This window comes from Cydia fagiglandana, chromosome 24 (assembly GCF_963556715.1).
Source record: "Cydia fagiglandana chromosome 24, ilCydFagi1.1, whole genome shotgun sequence".
Lineage (NCBI taxonomy): Eukaryota > Metazoa > Arthropoda > Insecta > Lepidoptera > Tortricidae > Cydia > Cydia fagiglandana.
Window position 1 is genome coordinate 10,271,506 of NC_085955.1, and position 15,696 is coordinate 10,287,201.

Here is a 15,696-nt window from a genome sequence, read left to right on the forward strand (position 1 = left end):
CGATCCTCGCGTGATTTGTGCACAAGCCCTTTACAACTCCGAAACGAGCAATTGAACTTTATTTCTATTATATTACACCTAGCGCAACTATAATGAATGTAGGAGTGTAAAGTGGATTTACGAATTGGTGCCGTGACCAGGATAATTTTACTTTAAAAGTTTCTTTCCATTTTTGAATATTTTGAACAAAATCAAAGACGAACTTTGTAAATAGGTAGCCTTTTTTAACGACTACATACTGACTTAAAAATATCTAACCTAAACCCGTTCTGTGTCATTCCCGGTCCATCTCTATATATATTTCTTATTTCTATAATTTAAATGAATATTTTATGTACATAGACAATTAATAGTTATGATGTTATGTTATTGTTTTTTGTTTTTTTGCATGCATTAGGTTAGTTTATAATTGTACGCTCGAAATGGGCAAGCTGATGAACTTCTGTAATATTTATAAGACCTGTGTACCAACACAGCTTTGTCAATAAAGAAATCTTCTCTACTTTTTTTTATGTTTTTGTCTAACTAAATGTCTTTGTGCAGGCAAGGACCTAGCATCAGTAACAGCTTTACTGAAGCGCCACACACGCCTAGAACAGCAGGTGGCCGGCAAGAGCGACGCGGCGACGCAATTGGCCGACAACGCGCGACAACTGGCCGACAGCCGACACTTCATGGCGCAGGAGATACTCGCCAAGGCCGACGAGGCTGTCAAGCGGTGAGTGCACGTGACCGACCACACCGACAATTGGCCGACTAAACTTTTTAAAGCACGAGATATATTCAATTAAGTGAGTACAAGTGTAATAAGTGGACAAGAGCGACGCGGCGACGCAACTGGCCGACAACGCGCGACATCTGGCCGACAGCCGACACTTCATGGCGCAGGAGATACTCGCCAAGGCCGACGAGGCTGTCAAGCGGTGAGTGCACGTGACCGACAACACCGACAATTGGCCGACTAAACTTTTTAAAGCACGGGATATATTCAGTTAAGTGAGTACAAGTGTAATAAGTGGACAAGAGCGACGTGGCGACGCAACTGGCCGACAACGCGCGACAACTGGCCGACAACGCGCGACAACTGGCCGACAGCCGACACTTCATGGCGCAGGAGATACTCGCCAAGGCCGACGAGGCTGTCAAGCGGTGAGTGCGCGTGACCGACAACACCGACAAGTGGCCGACTAAACTTTTTAAAGCACGAGATATATTCAATTAAGTGAGTACAAGTGTAATATGTGGGTAAGAGCGACGCGGCGATGCAACTGGCCGACAACGCGCGACAGCTGGCCGACAGCCGGCACTTCATGGCGCAGGAGATACTCGCCAAGGCCGACGAGGCTGTCAAGCGGTGAGTGCACGTGACCGACAACACCGACCATTGGTCGACTAAACTTTTTAAAGCACGAGATATATTCAATTAAGTGAGTACAAGTGTAATAAGTGGACAAGAGCGACGCGGCGACGCAACTGGCCGACAACACCGACAATTGGCCGACTAAACTTTTTAAAGCACTAGATATATATGTCAGTTTTTAACATCGCGGGATAGTAAGTGACGGACATTGTTTTATCACGCTCTCACGTAGATAAGAACGACCATCATATCCGTACTGATTTATCGATGTTTCGTTTTCTCAAACATTCGTTTTTGCCACAAAATCCGCGAAAACCAATTGAATTGTTTTTGACGTGATAACGTCTTATAAATCGATGAACACCGGTAGCATGCACGAAAAAGTGTCACGTTGTGGACAGATCTCCATGGTAACGTTACGTAATGTAATGTTTTCTAACGTTATCACGCAAAATTATCGTCCGTAAACCGACTTTACAGACAACTATATTTTTTAGGGTTCCGTACCCAAAGGGTAAAACGGGACCCTATTACTAAGACTGCTATCCGTCCGTCCGTCCGTCCGTCCGTCTGTCTGTCACCAGGTTGTATCTCACGAACCGTGATAGCTAGACAGTTGAAATTTTCACAGATGATGTATTTCTGTTGCCGCTATAACAACAAATACTGAAAACAGAATAAAATAAAGATTTAAGTGGGGCTCCCATACAACAGACGTGATTTTTGACCGAAGTTAAGCAACGTCGGGCAGGGTCAGTACTTGGATGGGTGACCGTTTTTTTTTTTTGTTTTTTTTTTGCATTATGGTACGGAACCCTTCGTGCGCGAGTCCGACTCGCACTTGCCCGGTTTTTTTTGTGTGTTGTGTGTGTTGTTGTTTTGAATTGTTTTTGAGGATTAGCAAAGTAATTCCTGAATCTATTCACTACTTGTATGTCTGATGATGAATGTTTGTTTGGCAGGTACCGGCAGCTGCAGGAGCCGATGCAGATCAGGAGGGACAACCTGGAGGATGCTGCGCTGCTGCACCGCTGGGACCGCGACGCCGACGAGGAGATGAGATGGTGCGTGCACCTCACACATACTTGTCAATTGTATAGTCTGTCGATTTGTAGCTGGCCTCAAGCCGCTAATCCCTTGTCTATTTGTGAATAATTTTACGGTTTAGACTCACTTGTTTTTAGTCACTCGCTATGTTTCGGAGAGCCTAGGTCTCCTTTCTCAAGCACTAACAGTGCGAGCAGCGTTCACGACGGCCGTGTATCGCGTATTACGCGTGCGTACGCGTGAGTTTAAATTCGATGCCCTTGTCTATTGTTAAGTAAAACCGCACGTGCCTCTACCTGTAAAAAAAGGGTCGTGTAATTCTTTACGGTTACCGAGTGCCGGCGAGTCGGACCAGTCTAAAATGTGGCATCGACATGCGTAACGAAGGCGCGTTATCGGAGAGCGCACCTACACTAGTTGTCTGAGAGTTGAAGATAACCTGCTAGTCAATCAGTGCTAACCCGTTTACTTACTTGCGTATAGGATTTTAATTTTAGATTAATTAACACAAAAGTTATGGCCAGAAAACCAGTTTTAGCCTAAAATTGTTCAACTTTGATGCCAAATATCTCGAAGACAATGAACTTTGAAGTAAATATGGGATACTATATTACTTAAAGCCGTTGCTGTTAATAAAACACGAGTAAGCTACAAAAAAACATTAGATAACTAAGGGATTCAGATCGAAGGTCGCTGGCGTGGGGGAGCCCCTTAAAGAGATCGAGGTCATATTTCTCAGGGAATGATGAAAAAGCCCTTAAACTAAACCCTTAAGCTAAAGATTGTACTGTACCTTAGGATGGTGGAGCGCGAGCCTGTAGCCGCGCTGCAGGACACCGGCGCCACCCTGCAGGAGACGCAGGCGCTGCTCAAGAAACACCTGGCGCTGGAGGCAGAGCTGATGGCACGGTACGTTACTCATGTGTGGCATACATTCATTACTTAGGATGGTGGAGCGCGAGCCTGTAGCGGCGCTGCAGGACACCGGCGCCACCCTGCAGGAGACGCAGGCGCTGCTCAAGAAACACCTCGCGCTGGAGGCAGAGCTGATGGCACGGTACGTTTACACTCACCTGTGGTATACATTGGGGAGGTCGGGAAATGGTAATTTGCGGATGAGTATTTTGTCGGACGATGCGAAGCAGAGTCCGACAAAAAAAGAATCCACCAATTGATATTCATGCCGAGGCATATATAGTGCTTTTCTCCATACGTGCGGGGAAATAAGAAAAAAAACATTACTTAAGCATCAAGCATCGCTCAAGTCGAAATAAAAATGTCAAAAATAATTTCTCTGTCGGAATATATTATTTTAACTCTTTGAATGTCACGCATATCATGTGCGGCGCGTCAACGTGAACCCTGTCGGAATGCGCGAAGGTTGATATTGGGCTGTCAATTGACGTCTTTGGCGGTCAAAGGGTTAAAGAGCGGTTTGGTTTTCCCCGGTACAATATGTGATTGGTTTGCAGCGAGCCGACGGTGCAGGGCGTGTGCGGTCGCGCGGTGGGGCTGGCGCGGCGCGGGCACTTCGCCGGCGCGCAGCTCGAGGCGCGCGCGCGCGACCTCGCCGCCGCGCTCAGCGCGCTGCAGGCCGCCGCCGCCGCCCGCGGCGTGCGCCTGCAGGCCCGCAGGGACCTGCTGCAGGTACCACCGTCTTTACCATAAGGCCACGCGGGGCCGGTGCTCAAAAGGCCCCGAAGGACAGACGGTAACAATATATTTGATTACCCGCAATAAATAGTAGAAACACGTTAATTTCTTTCGCTTTTTTACTTTCCAAAGGACCCCAAATTCTCATGTACCCGAGGGCCCCAACTTAGTTTAGGATGGCCCTGAGTACATACACGACTCGTGGATGCCACTGACAAAATTTGCTTGACCAATTATATGAACGTTAGCGATATATTCCAGTTGTCCTCCGAAATGGCGGAGGTGGCGGGCGTGCTGGGCGCGCGGCGGGCGGCGCTGGAGGCGGCGGAGTGCGGCCGCGACGAGGACTCGGCGCTGGCGGCGGGGACGCGGCTCGAGGCGCAGCAGCGCGAGCTCTCCGCGCTGCAGCCCAACATAGACGCGCTGCTGGCGAGGGCTCAGGCCGCGGCGGTAAGGCATATACGTTCCAGTTGTCCTCCGAGATGGCTGACGTAGTGCGCGGCGCTGGAGGCGGCGGAGTGCGGCCGCGACGAGGACTCGGCGCTGGCGGCAGGGACGCGGCTCGAGGCGCAGCAGCGCGAGCTCTCCGCGCTGCAGCCCAACATAGACGCGCTGCTGGCGAGGGCTCAGGCCGCGGCGGTAAGGCATATACGTTCCAGTTGTCCTCCGAGATGGCTGACGTAGTGCGCGGCGCTGGAGGCGGCGGAGTGCGGCCGCGACGAGGACTCGGCGCTGGCGGCAGGGACGCGGCTCGAGGCGCAGCAGCGCGAGCTCTCCGCGCTGCAGCCCAACATAGACGCGCTGCTGGCGAGGGCTCAGGCCGCGGCGGTAAGTCATATACGTCCCGGCTGTCCTCCGAGATGGCGGAGGTGGCGGGCGTGCTAGGCGCGCGAAAAAACAGAACCCTTATAGGATCACTCGTGCTTCTGTCTGTCTGTCCGTCTGTCACAGCCTATTTTCTCGGTAACTACTGGACCAATTAAGTTGAAATTTGGTACACATATGTAAATAAGTGGAACCAAAGATGGACATGTTTTTTTTTATAATTTTAAAATACATAGCTTCGAAGTTATTTAAGAAAGTAGCAAAAAATGACCATTCCCCTCTTTCTCTCCCCTCTCCGAAATTACTGGGTCAAAAAAACCTGGCACCATCGGCTTCATGGGCAGGATCACTACACTGGCCAGACCGGTCGTCATATTTTGGCATTGTTACAGGAACGCGATCCCGAGGACGCGGCAGAAATATCTAAACAGGCGGAGTCCCTCAAACAACTGTACGAGGAGATGAAACTCCTGTCCGCCAAGCGTCAGCAAAGGCTTGAGCAGAGCCTCAAGTACTTCAAGTAAGTACCCAGTTCCCGGCTTTGGCACAAATCACGTGAGCTTCGAGAGGGGGGGTGGGGGTCACGAAAAAAGCACGACAGCCGGCCTAGCCAAGGTTGCAATCGCTATCGCTTCGACAACGAAAAGCATCTCTCTATCACTCTTCCATATTAGTGTGACAGTGACAGTTGCGTTTCCATTGAATTGGCAAGTTGGCTACGCGGCCTGATCACGTTGGGGAAGGGTTTTAGGAGACCTCACATGTATTTCCTACAATGAACGAAACTAAGAAAAAATACCTACCACATGGGTAGATAGCTACCTTTTCTCGGTTTCGTCAAACATAAATCTCTACTCCGGACTTCAAAATAGGCAGGGGGGGGGGGGGTGTCAAAAATATTTGTTATGCTTAAGGCGTGACAAGCAACGTCAATCACAATGATATGGCGTGGCGATAGCGTCCATTGAAGATAATATTTATTTTGTATGAAAAATAGAGAGTCTAAATACTTCATAAATTTTATAAGTTGTTGAACAAAAGTGTCCCCGTCCGAGGAGTACAATCTATGTTTTAAGTATTTGCTCGTGTTACAGGCCACATCCGGTATTTCCGGGTCCTTTAGTAAGTTTCAACTTACTGCTGTGAAAAGTGATATAATTGAATAGGGATGATGGCACATGTTGAATTTTTAACAAAATCTAACAAAATAGAGAGCAAGTGAGCAATTTATTACAATAATATATTATAAAAATAATACAAAAATACAGGACCTGAAAATTTCAAAATTAAAGTTTTATATTAACTTTCAAAAAGGAAATAAACAAGGATACCATTCGATTCCTTACATAACCGCAATATTTTACGGACAAAAACGCAATTTTCTTGTTGTGTCCATACTTCAAGATGGACCTTGACGTCACTGTGGTGAGATAGGGGCCTGTGTGACAGTGACAGTTGCGTTTCCATTGAATTGGCAAGTTGGCTACGCGGCCTGATCACGTTGGGGAAGGGTTTTAGGAGACCTCACATGTATTTCCTACAATGAACGAAACTAAGAAAAAATACCTACCACATGGGTAGATAGATACCTTTTCTCGGTTTCGTCAAACATAAATCTCTACTCCGGACTTCAAAATAGGCAGGGGGGGGGGGTGTCAAAAATAGGTCAAATATGATATGTATTAACTCACATTATAGACGGGTCTAACGCGAATTTTATTCAATTACCTTGATTTACCGACGTTTCGACACAGGTTTCACTGGTCGTGGTCGCGGCTGACTGATGTCCCAGCAAAATGTCAAAACAGAGATTTGTGCATCTAACCGACCAAAGTGTATGGAAAAGTTTGGGGTAGACATCACATTTTCAAACACATAATGTGAGTCAATATGTGTTCAAAACGCGAAGGTTTAACATATTATATATGATATGATCACATGATTTCTGGATGACCTCTTATGTGTGTGTTTATTTATTAGCGAGTAACCATTTAAATTTTATGTCAGGTTCGTGCAAGAGTGCGCCGAGGCGCAGGAGTGGATTAGCGAGCAGATGGGTGCAGCTGCCAGCGAGGACTACGGGCTGGACGTGGAGCACGTGGACACCCTGCAGCAGGCCTTCGACAACTTCCTGCAGCAGCTGCACGGTAACTACACACACACACACACACACCGGCGCAGGAGTGCAGCAGCGGGCAGGGGGGCGCTGCCGCGAGCGAGGACTACGGCCTGGACGTGTAGCACGTGGACACCCTGCAGCAGGCCTTCGACAACTTCCTGCAGCAGCTGCACGGTAACTACACACACACACACCGGCGCAGGAGTGCAGCAGCGGGCAGAGGGGCGCCGCCGCGAGCGAGGACTACGGCCTGGACGTGTAGCACGTGGACACCCTGCAGCAGGCCTTCGACAACTTCCTGCAGCAGCTGCACGGTAACCACACACACACACACAGCGGCGCAGGAGTGCAGCAGCGGGCAGGGGGGCCCCGCCGCGAGCGAGGACTACGGGCTGGACGTGCAGCACGTGGACACCCTGCAGCAGGCCTTCGACAACTTCCTGCAGCAGCTGCACGGTAACTACACACACGCACACCGGCGCAGGAGTGGAGCAGCGGGCAGCTGGGCGGGCAGATAAAAAGAAATTTCGATTTTCGCGTGTCGCGGTAGGCCACCTGTAAACCTTGGTGCATCAATGTCATAGTGAAACTGTTTAAGGCCTAGTATGTATAAGTTACTCTATGGTTTACTAGACCAACTAGTGCTGCACTCTGGCGGCAGAACATTGCAGTAATACTCCTTTATTATGTTAGTGCAAAAATTATAATTGAATCGTTTATGCCAATTAATGATGTATCTGTTAGGGGCTATTCATAAATTACGTCATTTCAAATTAGGGGGGGTCTGGACATCGGATGACGGTAACAGGAAGTACGAGCCCCGATGCATATGTTTTCGTCTAGTACCGCGCAACAATTTTGTTTATTTTAATAAATTTTACACATGAACATATAATGACCCAGTAATGGGAACCATAATAGCAATATTTAATGTAGTTTATTTTGATCGTATAATAAAATTGCATAAGACTTTTATTGCTGAAAAAAAGGACTTTTCAAAAACGTTGTCCAAATCATAGTGTCCTCTCCTACAGCACTGCTGCATGCATGGGCTCGAAACAAAATTGTCAGTACATTGGCAGAGCCCTATTGTTTTCCCTGGTAATAGCCCTTTTCACATATGTTGTAATCCTACCCGTCATAAAAAATATATTAAATCATTATTTTTTTTCTTTCAGTACAAACGGTATTTCTTGTATTTGGATTTAGTTATTGCAGAGTATTACCATATAAAATTAAATTACATTTACTTTCATTCACTTTTAAAGTCCTCCATATAAGTTCCGATAAACATTCAAAATCACTCACGAAAATAGTAAAAGATAACTGCTGCAGCGATATTTCATTTCAGTTCACTTCTCCCAATTTTAGGAACTCCAACAACAATTTATTTAAAAAAGTAGAGACTAAAGTTTCCGATGGTGACATAAAAGGTGCCGCCCGCTTGCTGTTTTCTGACGATGCAGTAGCCCCAACTAACTCTGACACCCCCACAGCTCTACACAGCAAGCATCCACCTCCAGCTACAAATCTTTGCCTGCCTGATCCCCCACTGCCTGGTGATCCAAACCTTATTGCTACCACACAGGATGTCCTAGGAGCCGTAATGTCTTTCCCCAATGGCTCTGCGGGAGGTCTGGATGGCCTGACTCCTCAGCACCTGAAAGATCTCCTGTGCAGCGGTTGTGGTGACACTGGGGAAATTCTCTTAAAAGACCTGACGTGTCTTGTGAATATCATGCTGGCCGGTCAGGTCCCGGAGGATATCAGGGACGTCCTGTATGGAGCTAACCTTTGTGCCTTAACAAAAAAAGATGGAGGCATCCGTCCCATTGCAGTTGGCACCACGCTCCGACGTCTTGCCGCCAAAATTGCCTGCCGCTCCATCCTTTCCAAGCTCACCCCAGAACTTCAGCCTATCCAACTGGGGTTTGGCTCAAAAAGTGGATGTGAAGCCGCCGTACATGCTGTGAGAACATTTCTTGAGCATAATGCAGGAGAGGTCCTGCTGAAGGTGGATGTTTGCAATGCCTTCAATTCCGTGGACCGAGGCGCCTTGTTGGCCCAAATAAAAGACAAAATTCCTTTGATATATAAATTCCTTTGGCAATGCTATAGTTCGCCCTCAAAATTATTATATAAAACTAACGTTCTGGCATCCTCCGTAGGCTGTCAACAAGGCGACCCACTCGGCCCGGCAATTTTTAGCCTCGCTATACACCCCATAATTAAGACACTAAATTCAAAATTGAATATATGGTATTTAGATGACGGGACCCTCGGCGGCGAAGCGATTTCCGTCCTCGAAGATTTAAAAAAAATTAACATAGACCTGAAAGAAATTGGCCTCTCACTCAATTTTTCCAAATGCGAACTTTTTATTACAGATTCCTGTCCGGACAAGGACTATACAATCAACCTTTTTAGACAACTCGCCCCTGGTATCAAAATTGTAAACAAAGAATCGCTTCACCTCCTTGGCTGTCCCGTCTTAGACCAATCCTTTGAAAATTTCGTAGACTCAAAAATTCAAAATTTTACAGCGACATCACACCGCCTGGCCAAAATTAATCTACATTCAGCCTATTCGATCGTTAAGCATTGTCTTTTCGTTCCAAAATTCACGTATATTCTTCGCGGAACCCATCTTTGGAAACACCCCAATTTGGTCTCAAAATTAGATACATTGGTAGTTGAAACACTCACATCCATCTTTAACATCTCTTTTGACGAAAGGTCTTGGACCCAGGCTAGCCTACCCATTAGGTTTGGTGGCCTGGGCATCCGCAAAATTTCTTGTGTATCCTTACCTGCGTTCTTGTCCTCGGTGCATGGTGCTCAAAGCCTTATAGGGAAAATACTAGGTCCTTCTATTGGATCTATAGAGGCCGCACACTGCTCCGAGGCCAAGAACGTCTGGTCTATAACCTGTCCCAACACAGACCTGCCTGAAAATCCCTGCTCGCAGAGGCAGTGGGACGAGCCGCTCTGTCAACTAGTACGGAAAAACCTTTTAGATACGTCACCTAGTTCGACAGACCGAGCTCGTCTCCTTGCGACTGCAGAGTGGGAGTCAGGTCTGTGGCTGCAGGCGCTACCCTCTCCAAACATTGGGACTTTTCTAGACAATACTACCTTCCGCCTAGCAGCTAGCTTACGTTTAGGGGCATCTACCAATCAGCCACATCGCTGTCAATGTGGCACCACGGTGGACATTCTTGGCCACCATGGCCTCTCATGTGCACGAAGCGCTGGCAGGATCCCCCGCCATGCCAGTATAAATGATGTCCTCCGTCGGGCTCTTGTTAGTGCCAAAGTACCTGCAGTCCTCGAGCCCAGCGGTCTGGCCAGGGATGACGGCAAGAGACCCGACGGAATGACACTGGTGCCTTGGAGCATGGGTCGGCCGCTAGTTTGGGACGCTACTTGCGTTGATACCCTGGCACCGTCCCATGTTCCAAGCACCAAAGACTCTGCTGGCGCTGCGGCTTCCTCAGCCGAAAGCCTCAAGCGCCGCAAATATGCCGCTCTGGGAAGCAGCTACATATTTGCGGCGTTTGGTGTCGAAACTTTGGGGCCGTGGGGGCCAAGTGCGCGTCGACTGTACAAAGACTTGTCGGCGCGCTTAATAGAGGCTTCTGGTGACCAGAGGGCTGGCCACTATTTCGCCCAGCGTATTAGCATCGCTATACAGCGGGGAAATACGGCCAGCATTCTGGGCACCTTGCCCGTTGACGGCGACCTGGGGCAAATTTTTTATCTTTAGTTTTGTAAGTTTTATTATGTTTGTTTATTCCTTTCTTTGTTTTTATAACAAACTTAATACAATTACATTAGTATAAGCATTAAATATTAGTAATTATTAAACAAAAACATTAGTTTTGAACAAACGCGAGAACCTCAAAAAATGGGGTCACCTGACGAAAACATATGCATCAGGGCTCGTAGGAGGAAATGGGGTCATTTGAAGCATGATTTTTGGATGATTTAGGGGGGGGGGTCAAAAATCCTAAATTATGGACAGCCCCTTACTTATAATGTTAATTCCGTAATTTATGGACAGCCCCTTACTTATAATGTTGTGTGTCACAGCGAACGAGGGCCGCATAGAAGCGGTGTGCGAGGCCGGCGCGGCCCTGCTGGAGGAGAACACCCCGGAGGCCGACAGAGTCCGCACGCGAGTCGACGACATCAAGGGGCTGTGGGAAGACCTCAGGGAACTGGCGCTGGCTAGACAGGAGGTAATACTTGTTGTTGGCTTGTTGTGTTGTTTTCAGTGTTGTTGACTGTATACCGGGTGTGGCCTGTAATATGAGCAAAAAATTAAACTGTAGGCTGTACTCCTCATATTGACCAACATTTGTTCAGCGACTTTTAAAAATAACTTGTGTTTTGATTTTTATTACAATTTAAAGTTTATTCTAAGACGCAATGTATTGCGAATTTTGTTATGCTTAAGACTGCATCGAGCAAAATCAGCGAAAAAGGCAGTCACCGTTTAGTCGCTAGCGTTCACATCTCTTGATAAAAAAAATTATAATAAATGTAATTATTATCCCAAAGAGTGTGTTTACAACGAATCACCCTTGAAAATCTGAAATATTTTACAATATAATAAATACACTTATGCAAAGTTGTACCTAAAACGAGATGAACGAGTGTCAGCGTTTAGTAAAATTTGTATAAAAAAATCGATGCTCATGCTATAAAATCGAGTGATTTCGAAAGCCAGATAACTGGACTACAACGAATCAGGCTTTTCCTATTTTTCCTCTTAAAGGCTACAGAGAAATTCAATCGTAAACGTATACTTTCGTAAAATTTCCATACATCCGCCATATCTGTCAAATTCTCCTTTCAATCAGATGCCCGCTGGGCTTGGTTCGAAGCGGACGCGTACCAGGATCTCCCAGTTTGACATTTCGATTTGGAATATATATTGACAGAAATTCATATCCGTATACGAATGATGATACCAGTGAAAAACTGTGTTCATAATAAATAGGGTAAATAAATAACGTCACACGGAGATCTAGAGTCATTAAAATTTCGATTTCTTTTTATTCACAAGTCATAATGTTTAAAAAATATAACAAATTATTTAATGAAATATATGAATACAACCAAATCAGTATAATTAGCTTCTTCCTAATTCACTTAAAATGAAAAAAGTTTGAAGATTTGTTATTTCTTATTGGAATAAATTTTCATTGTGCTGGTATTCATGTTACGTCATTTTAAAAACATATATGACATAATGTCAATATACTAGATAAACAATTTATCAACAAAATTCTTCACATATTAGCCTAAGCAATATAAATTATTAAAATTTTATTTATGAAGACGGAGCAATGTTGTTCACATAATTTCAGCAATAAAATTCTTAGTTTCAACTAGTTCTGTTGCTATTCTAAGAGCTATCACGAGCTGTGAAAGTTAATTCAATGATATATCATCAAGAAATTGAAATCAAGACTCGGCCTGCAGTCTCAGCGAGTTTTTGTGGCTATATTATCAGTTGAAAGAACGATATTTAAAGCCAACACCAGCAGCAGTGGTCTGGTTTACGAGTACCTATATTGGTTTCATGTGACGATGTTTATATAAATGTATCTATCAAACAACAATGTGCTTTTATTTCATTGATATTCGGTGCAAAACGATAACTCAGTAACGAAATAAAATTATGAGAAATGCCTTTGGCTTTTTTCAGTGAACGTTTATATTTATGAGGTCGTTTATAAGGTCTTATGTCTTATCAGCGTGGCTTTGGCCTTTGGACATTTTTGTAATGCTTTGTAATAAGATAGGTGAGGCATCTACTTATATCCCTAATTGTAATAACCTTTTTTGAAATGAATTACAATTTAATTATTTAAATAAAAAAGTGGTCCACAAAAATATACATCCGCTCGGTCCGCTAAAATAATATAAGTGCCCTTCATAATATTAAGTAGGTATATTTAAGATTAACAATCAGTAAACATCATTAATTACGCTCAAATGCTTATGTTTCAGTACAAATTGGGTGAGATATTTCCGACATAAAACCTAAAGGTAAAAGTACAATTTGCTAAGTAAACTGTCAATCTACATTAATTATTATAATAGATAGACTCTTAGAGGTCAGCTTACTGAAGATTATGAACAACATATAGGTACTTTCTAAATAAAATACAATTTGTTTTTCCATGACTCATGTAGGCCTTATTTTACTAGACCATTTAAATTGAAGATGAAATTAATTCATGATAAAAGGTAATAAGGCCCGGTAATATTCTCTGTTATTCTTGAACTTGTACTATGACTAAGAAGGCCCACTGACAGTGCAAGTAACAAGGCCCGGTTCCGAACCAACATGGTATGGTTTTTTTATAAAACGTGTATTTTTCAAAAGCGCCGGAATATTTTTATAACAATTTTGGTATATGAAGAAACATGAACAAATGAGAAATCTATATTGAATTGAATTGGTAATAATATCCTGATTATTTATAAAACTATTTCAGTTAAAATAAAGGTGGGCCTTATATGCCTCACCTAACCCTATTCGTTCACATTTAGATCCTATAGCTATATTTGGTCACTTTGGCCGTCACTATCTATTTGATACCGATTGTACTAACAATTAAAAGTACAGCTCATATGTACTTTTTCCTGTACTGAAACTTATAAGGTATGCCCACCAAATACGCTCATAAGAACGATATATTCTATAGATATAGGCTATGAACTATCTAATGATATACAGGGTGTAATCGTTAAGTGTAGCCAGGCTATAATTCCGTAAATATAACAGATATCAGAAAACTTCAAATTGATATCGAAAGTGCGTTACCCAATGAGTAAAATTACATTAATAACTTTTTTTTAAATAAAAACAGAAATATCCCAGACATTAACTCTACTCTAAGACATTAAGTCACAAACCCTCCCATACATTTAGTACGACGACTCACCCTTCAAAGAACGTTGGTGTCGTAAGAGATAAAACTGCTTGAGATTCATTATTTGCGATGATAAACTGTAATAAAATAATAAAACTACCGTTTATGAAATAATAGACTTATTGTTTCATAAACGGTAGTTTTATTATTTTATTACAGTGAGGGGTGAGTCGTCGTACTAAATGTATGGGAGGGTTTGAAGTTAATGTTTGGGATATTTCTGCTTTTATTTAAAAAAGTTATAGGGGTTTTTTGACCCCTCCCCCCCTCCTTGTCACACTTGGTCACATTTTGCAACTCCCTCCCCACCTGGTGTGACGTCACATTTTAGGTAATTTTGTTTTCAACGAAATCGGCAGTACTATCTCAGCATTATTTAAAAAAAATTTTTTTTGGTAAAATAAATATATATAATTTTATAACACAAAACCAATTAGGAACAAAATTACCTACATACTTCCAAAACCTCATTATTTAAATGTACTGCGAATAAAAAAATATAAATTAATTTTCGGTTACTGATGAATAGTGATGAAGTTAAAGTGACGTCACAGTGTTTGTGACTCCCCCTCCCCATGTCACAACATGTCACATTTTCTTGACCCCCTCCCCCCCAAACGTGTGACGTATTTAATGGATGACCCCTTAATGTAATTTTACTCATTGGGTAACGCACTTTCGATAACAATTTGAAGTTTTCTGATATCTGTTATATTTACGAAATTACAGCCTGGCTACACTTAACGATTACGCCCTGTATAAGTTACTTCGGGACGCGTCATGGTCATGCCCAGAACCCATACTATCCGGGACACAGTTCTTTAATATTATGTGGGGCTAAAAAGGCCCTCTGTCAGTGCAGGTGACAAGGCCCGGTCCCGGGCCTTATTGAACGTATGAGATGGAATAGTAAATTTAAATATTTTAATATAGGTAATTATGAGTTTTTTGATTTCCCGATAAGTTTTAAGTAAGCATCACTTACTGACTTACAAAAGTATAAGCGTAGTACCTGCATTCTATTAAATGTTTTTTCTCAAACATGCAATGAAATATTGATGTTATGTTCCTTATACATAATAGGCTGCGAAGTATGACGTTTCAGGTGCGGCTAGGACAATAGGTTGTTAATGGAATTTCATACATATCTTGCAGGCCTAGGCCGGCAAAGTCCTCTTTTTTAATTTTCATTTCACAGATATTTGTGACACAGCATCGTGGCATTCATCCATTAAAAAAAACTAGAGGCAGTATTTGCTTTATGGTTCGTAATGACACTCTGCCACTACGCCTATAAAAAAAAAAAACAAAAAACAATGTTTGCTATAATTTGCAGTTTTATTTGTATAAAATCAACATGAACTTAATAAATAATACATTATATAATTTTAAATTATAAATTTAACTACACAAATAAAAACATTTAAAATATTTCATCTAAACGTTAGCGGTAAAAAGGTCTACTCAAACACGCGTAGTTATATTTTTTAAATTGTTATGGAGGTAAAGTTGAAAAATATGCATTCTGTTTTATTAGAATTATTGTGTGTTGTTGATTTTTTGACTTAAATATGAGTTCCGACGAAATAATGAAATTAATATTAATTGTAATCGTAGGTGTTGGAATTGGCAGCGTAAGCAGAATTGATTTTAAATAACTTGCTGCCTCTGCCGCCAAGTCAAAGACGAAGTATGTATGTATATGGTTGCTTATGGCAATTTTATTATCTGAGAAACTAAGA

General features: G+C 43.4%; 1 protein-coding gene across 1 annotated transcript in view; it reads left to right on the top strand.

The window, feature by feature from the left end:
- LOC134676433 (spectrin beta chain, non-erythrocytic 2) overlaps window positions 1-15,696 on the top strand; it is a 184,781-nt gene that overhangs the window by 132,715 nt on the left and 36,370 nt on the right. The window contains exons 63-70 of the mRNA XM_063534829.1: window positions 544-718; window positions 2,323-2,424; window positions 3,206-3,316; window positions 3,880-4,054; window positions 4,322-4,501; window positions 5,278-5,405; window positions 6,893-7,032; window positions 11,097-11,245. Of these exons, the coding sequence (XP_063390899.1) occupies window positions 544-718; window positions 2,323-2,424; window positions 3,206-3,316; window positions 3,880-4,054; window positions 4,322-4,501; window positions 5,278-5,405; window positions 6,893-7,032; window positions 11,097-11,245 (1,160 nt within the window). The remainder of the gene's footprint in view (window positions 1-543; window positions 719-2,322; window positions 2,425-3,205; window positions 3,317-3,879; window positions 4,055-4,321; window positions 4,502-5,277; window positions 5,406-6,892; window positions 7,033-11,096; window positions 11,246-15,696) is intronic.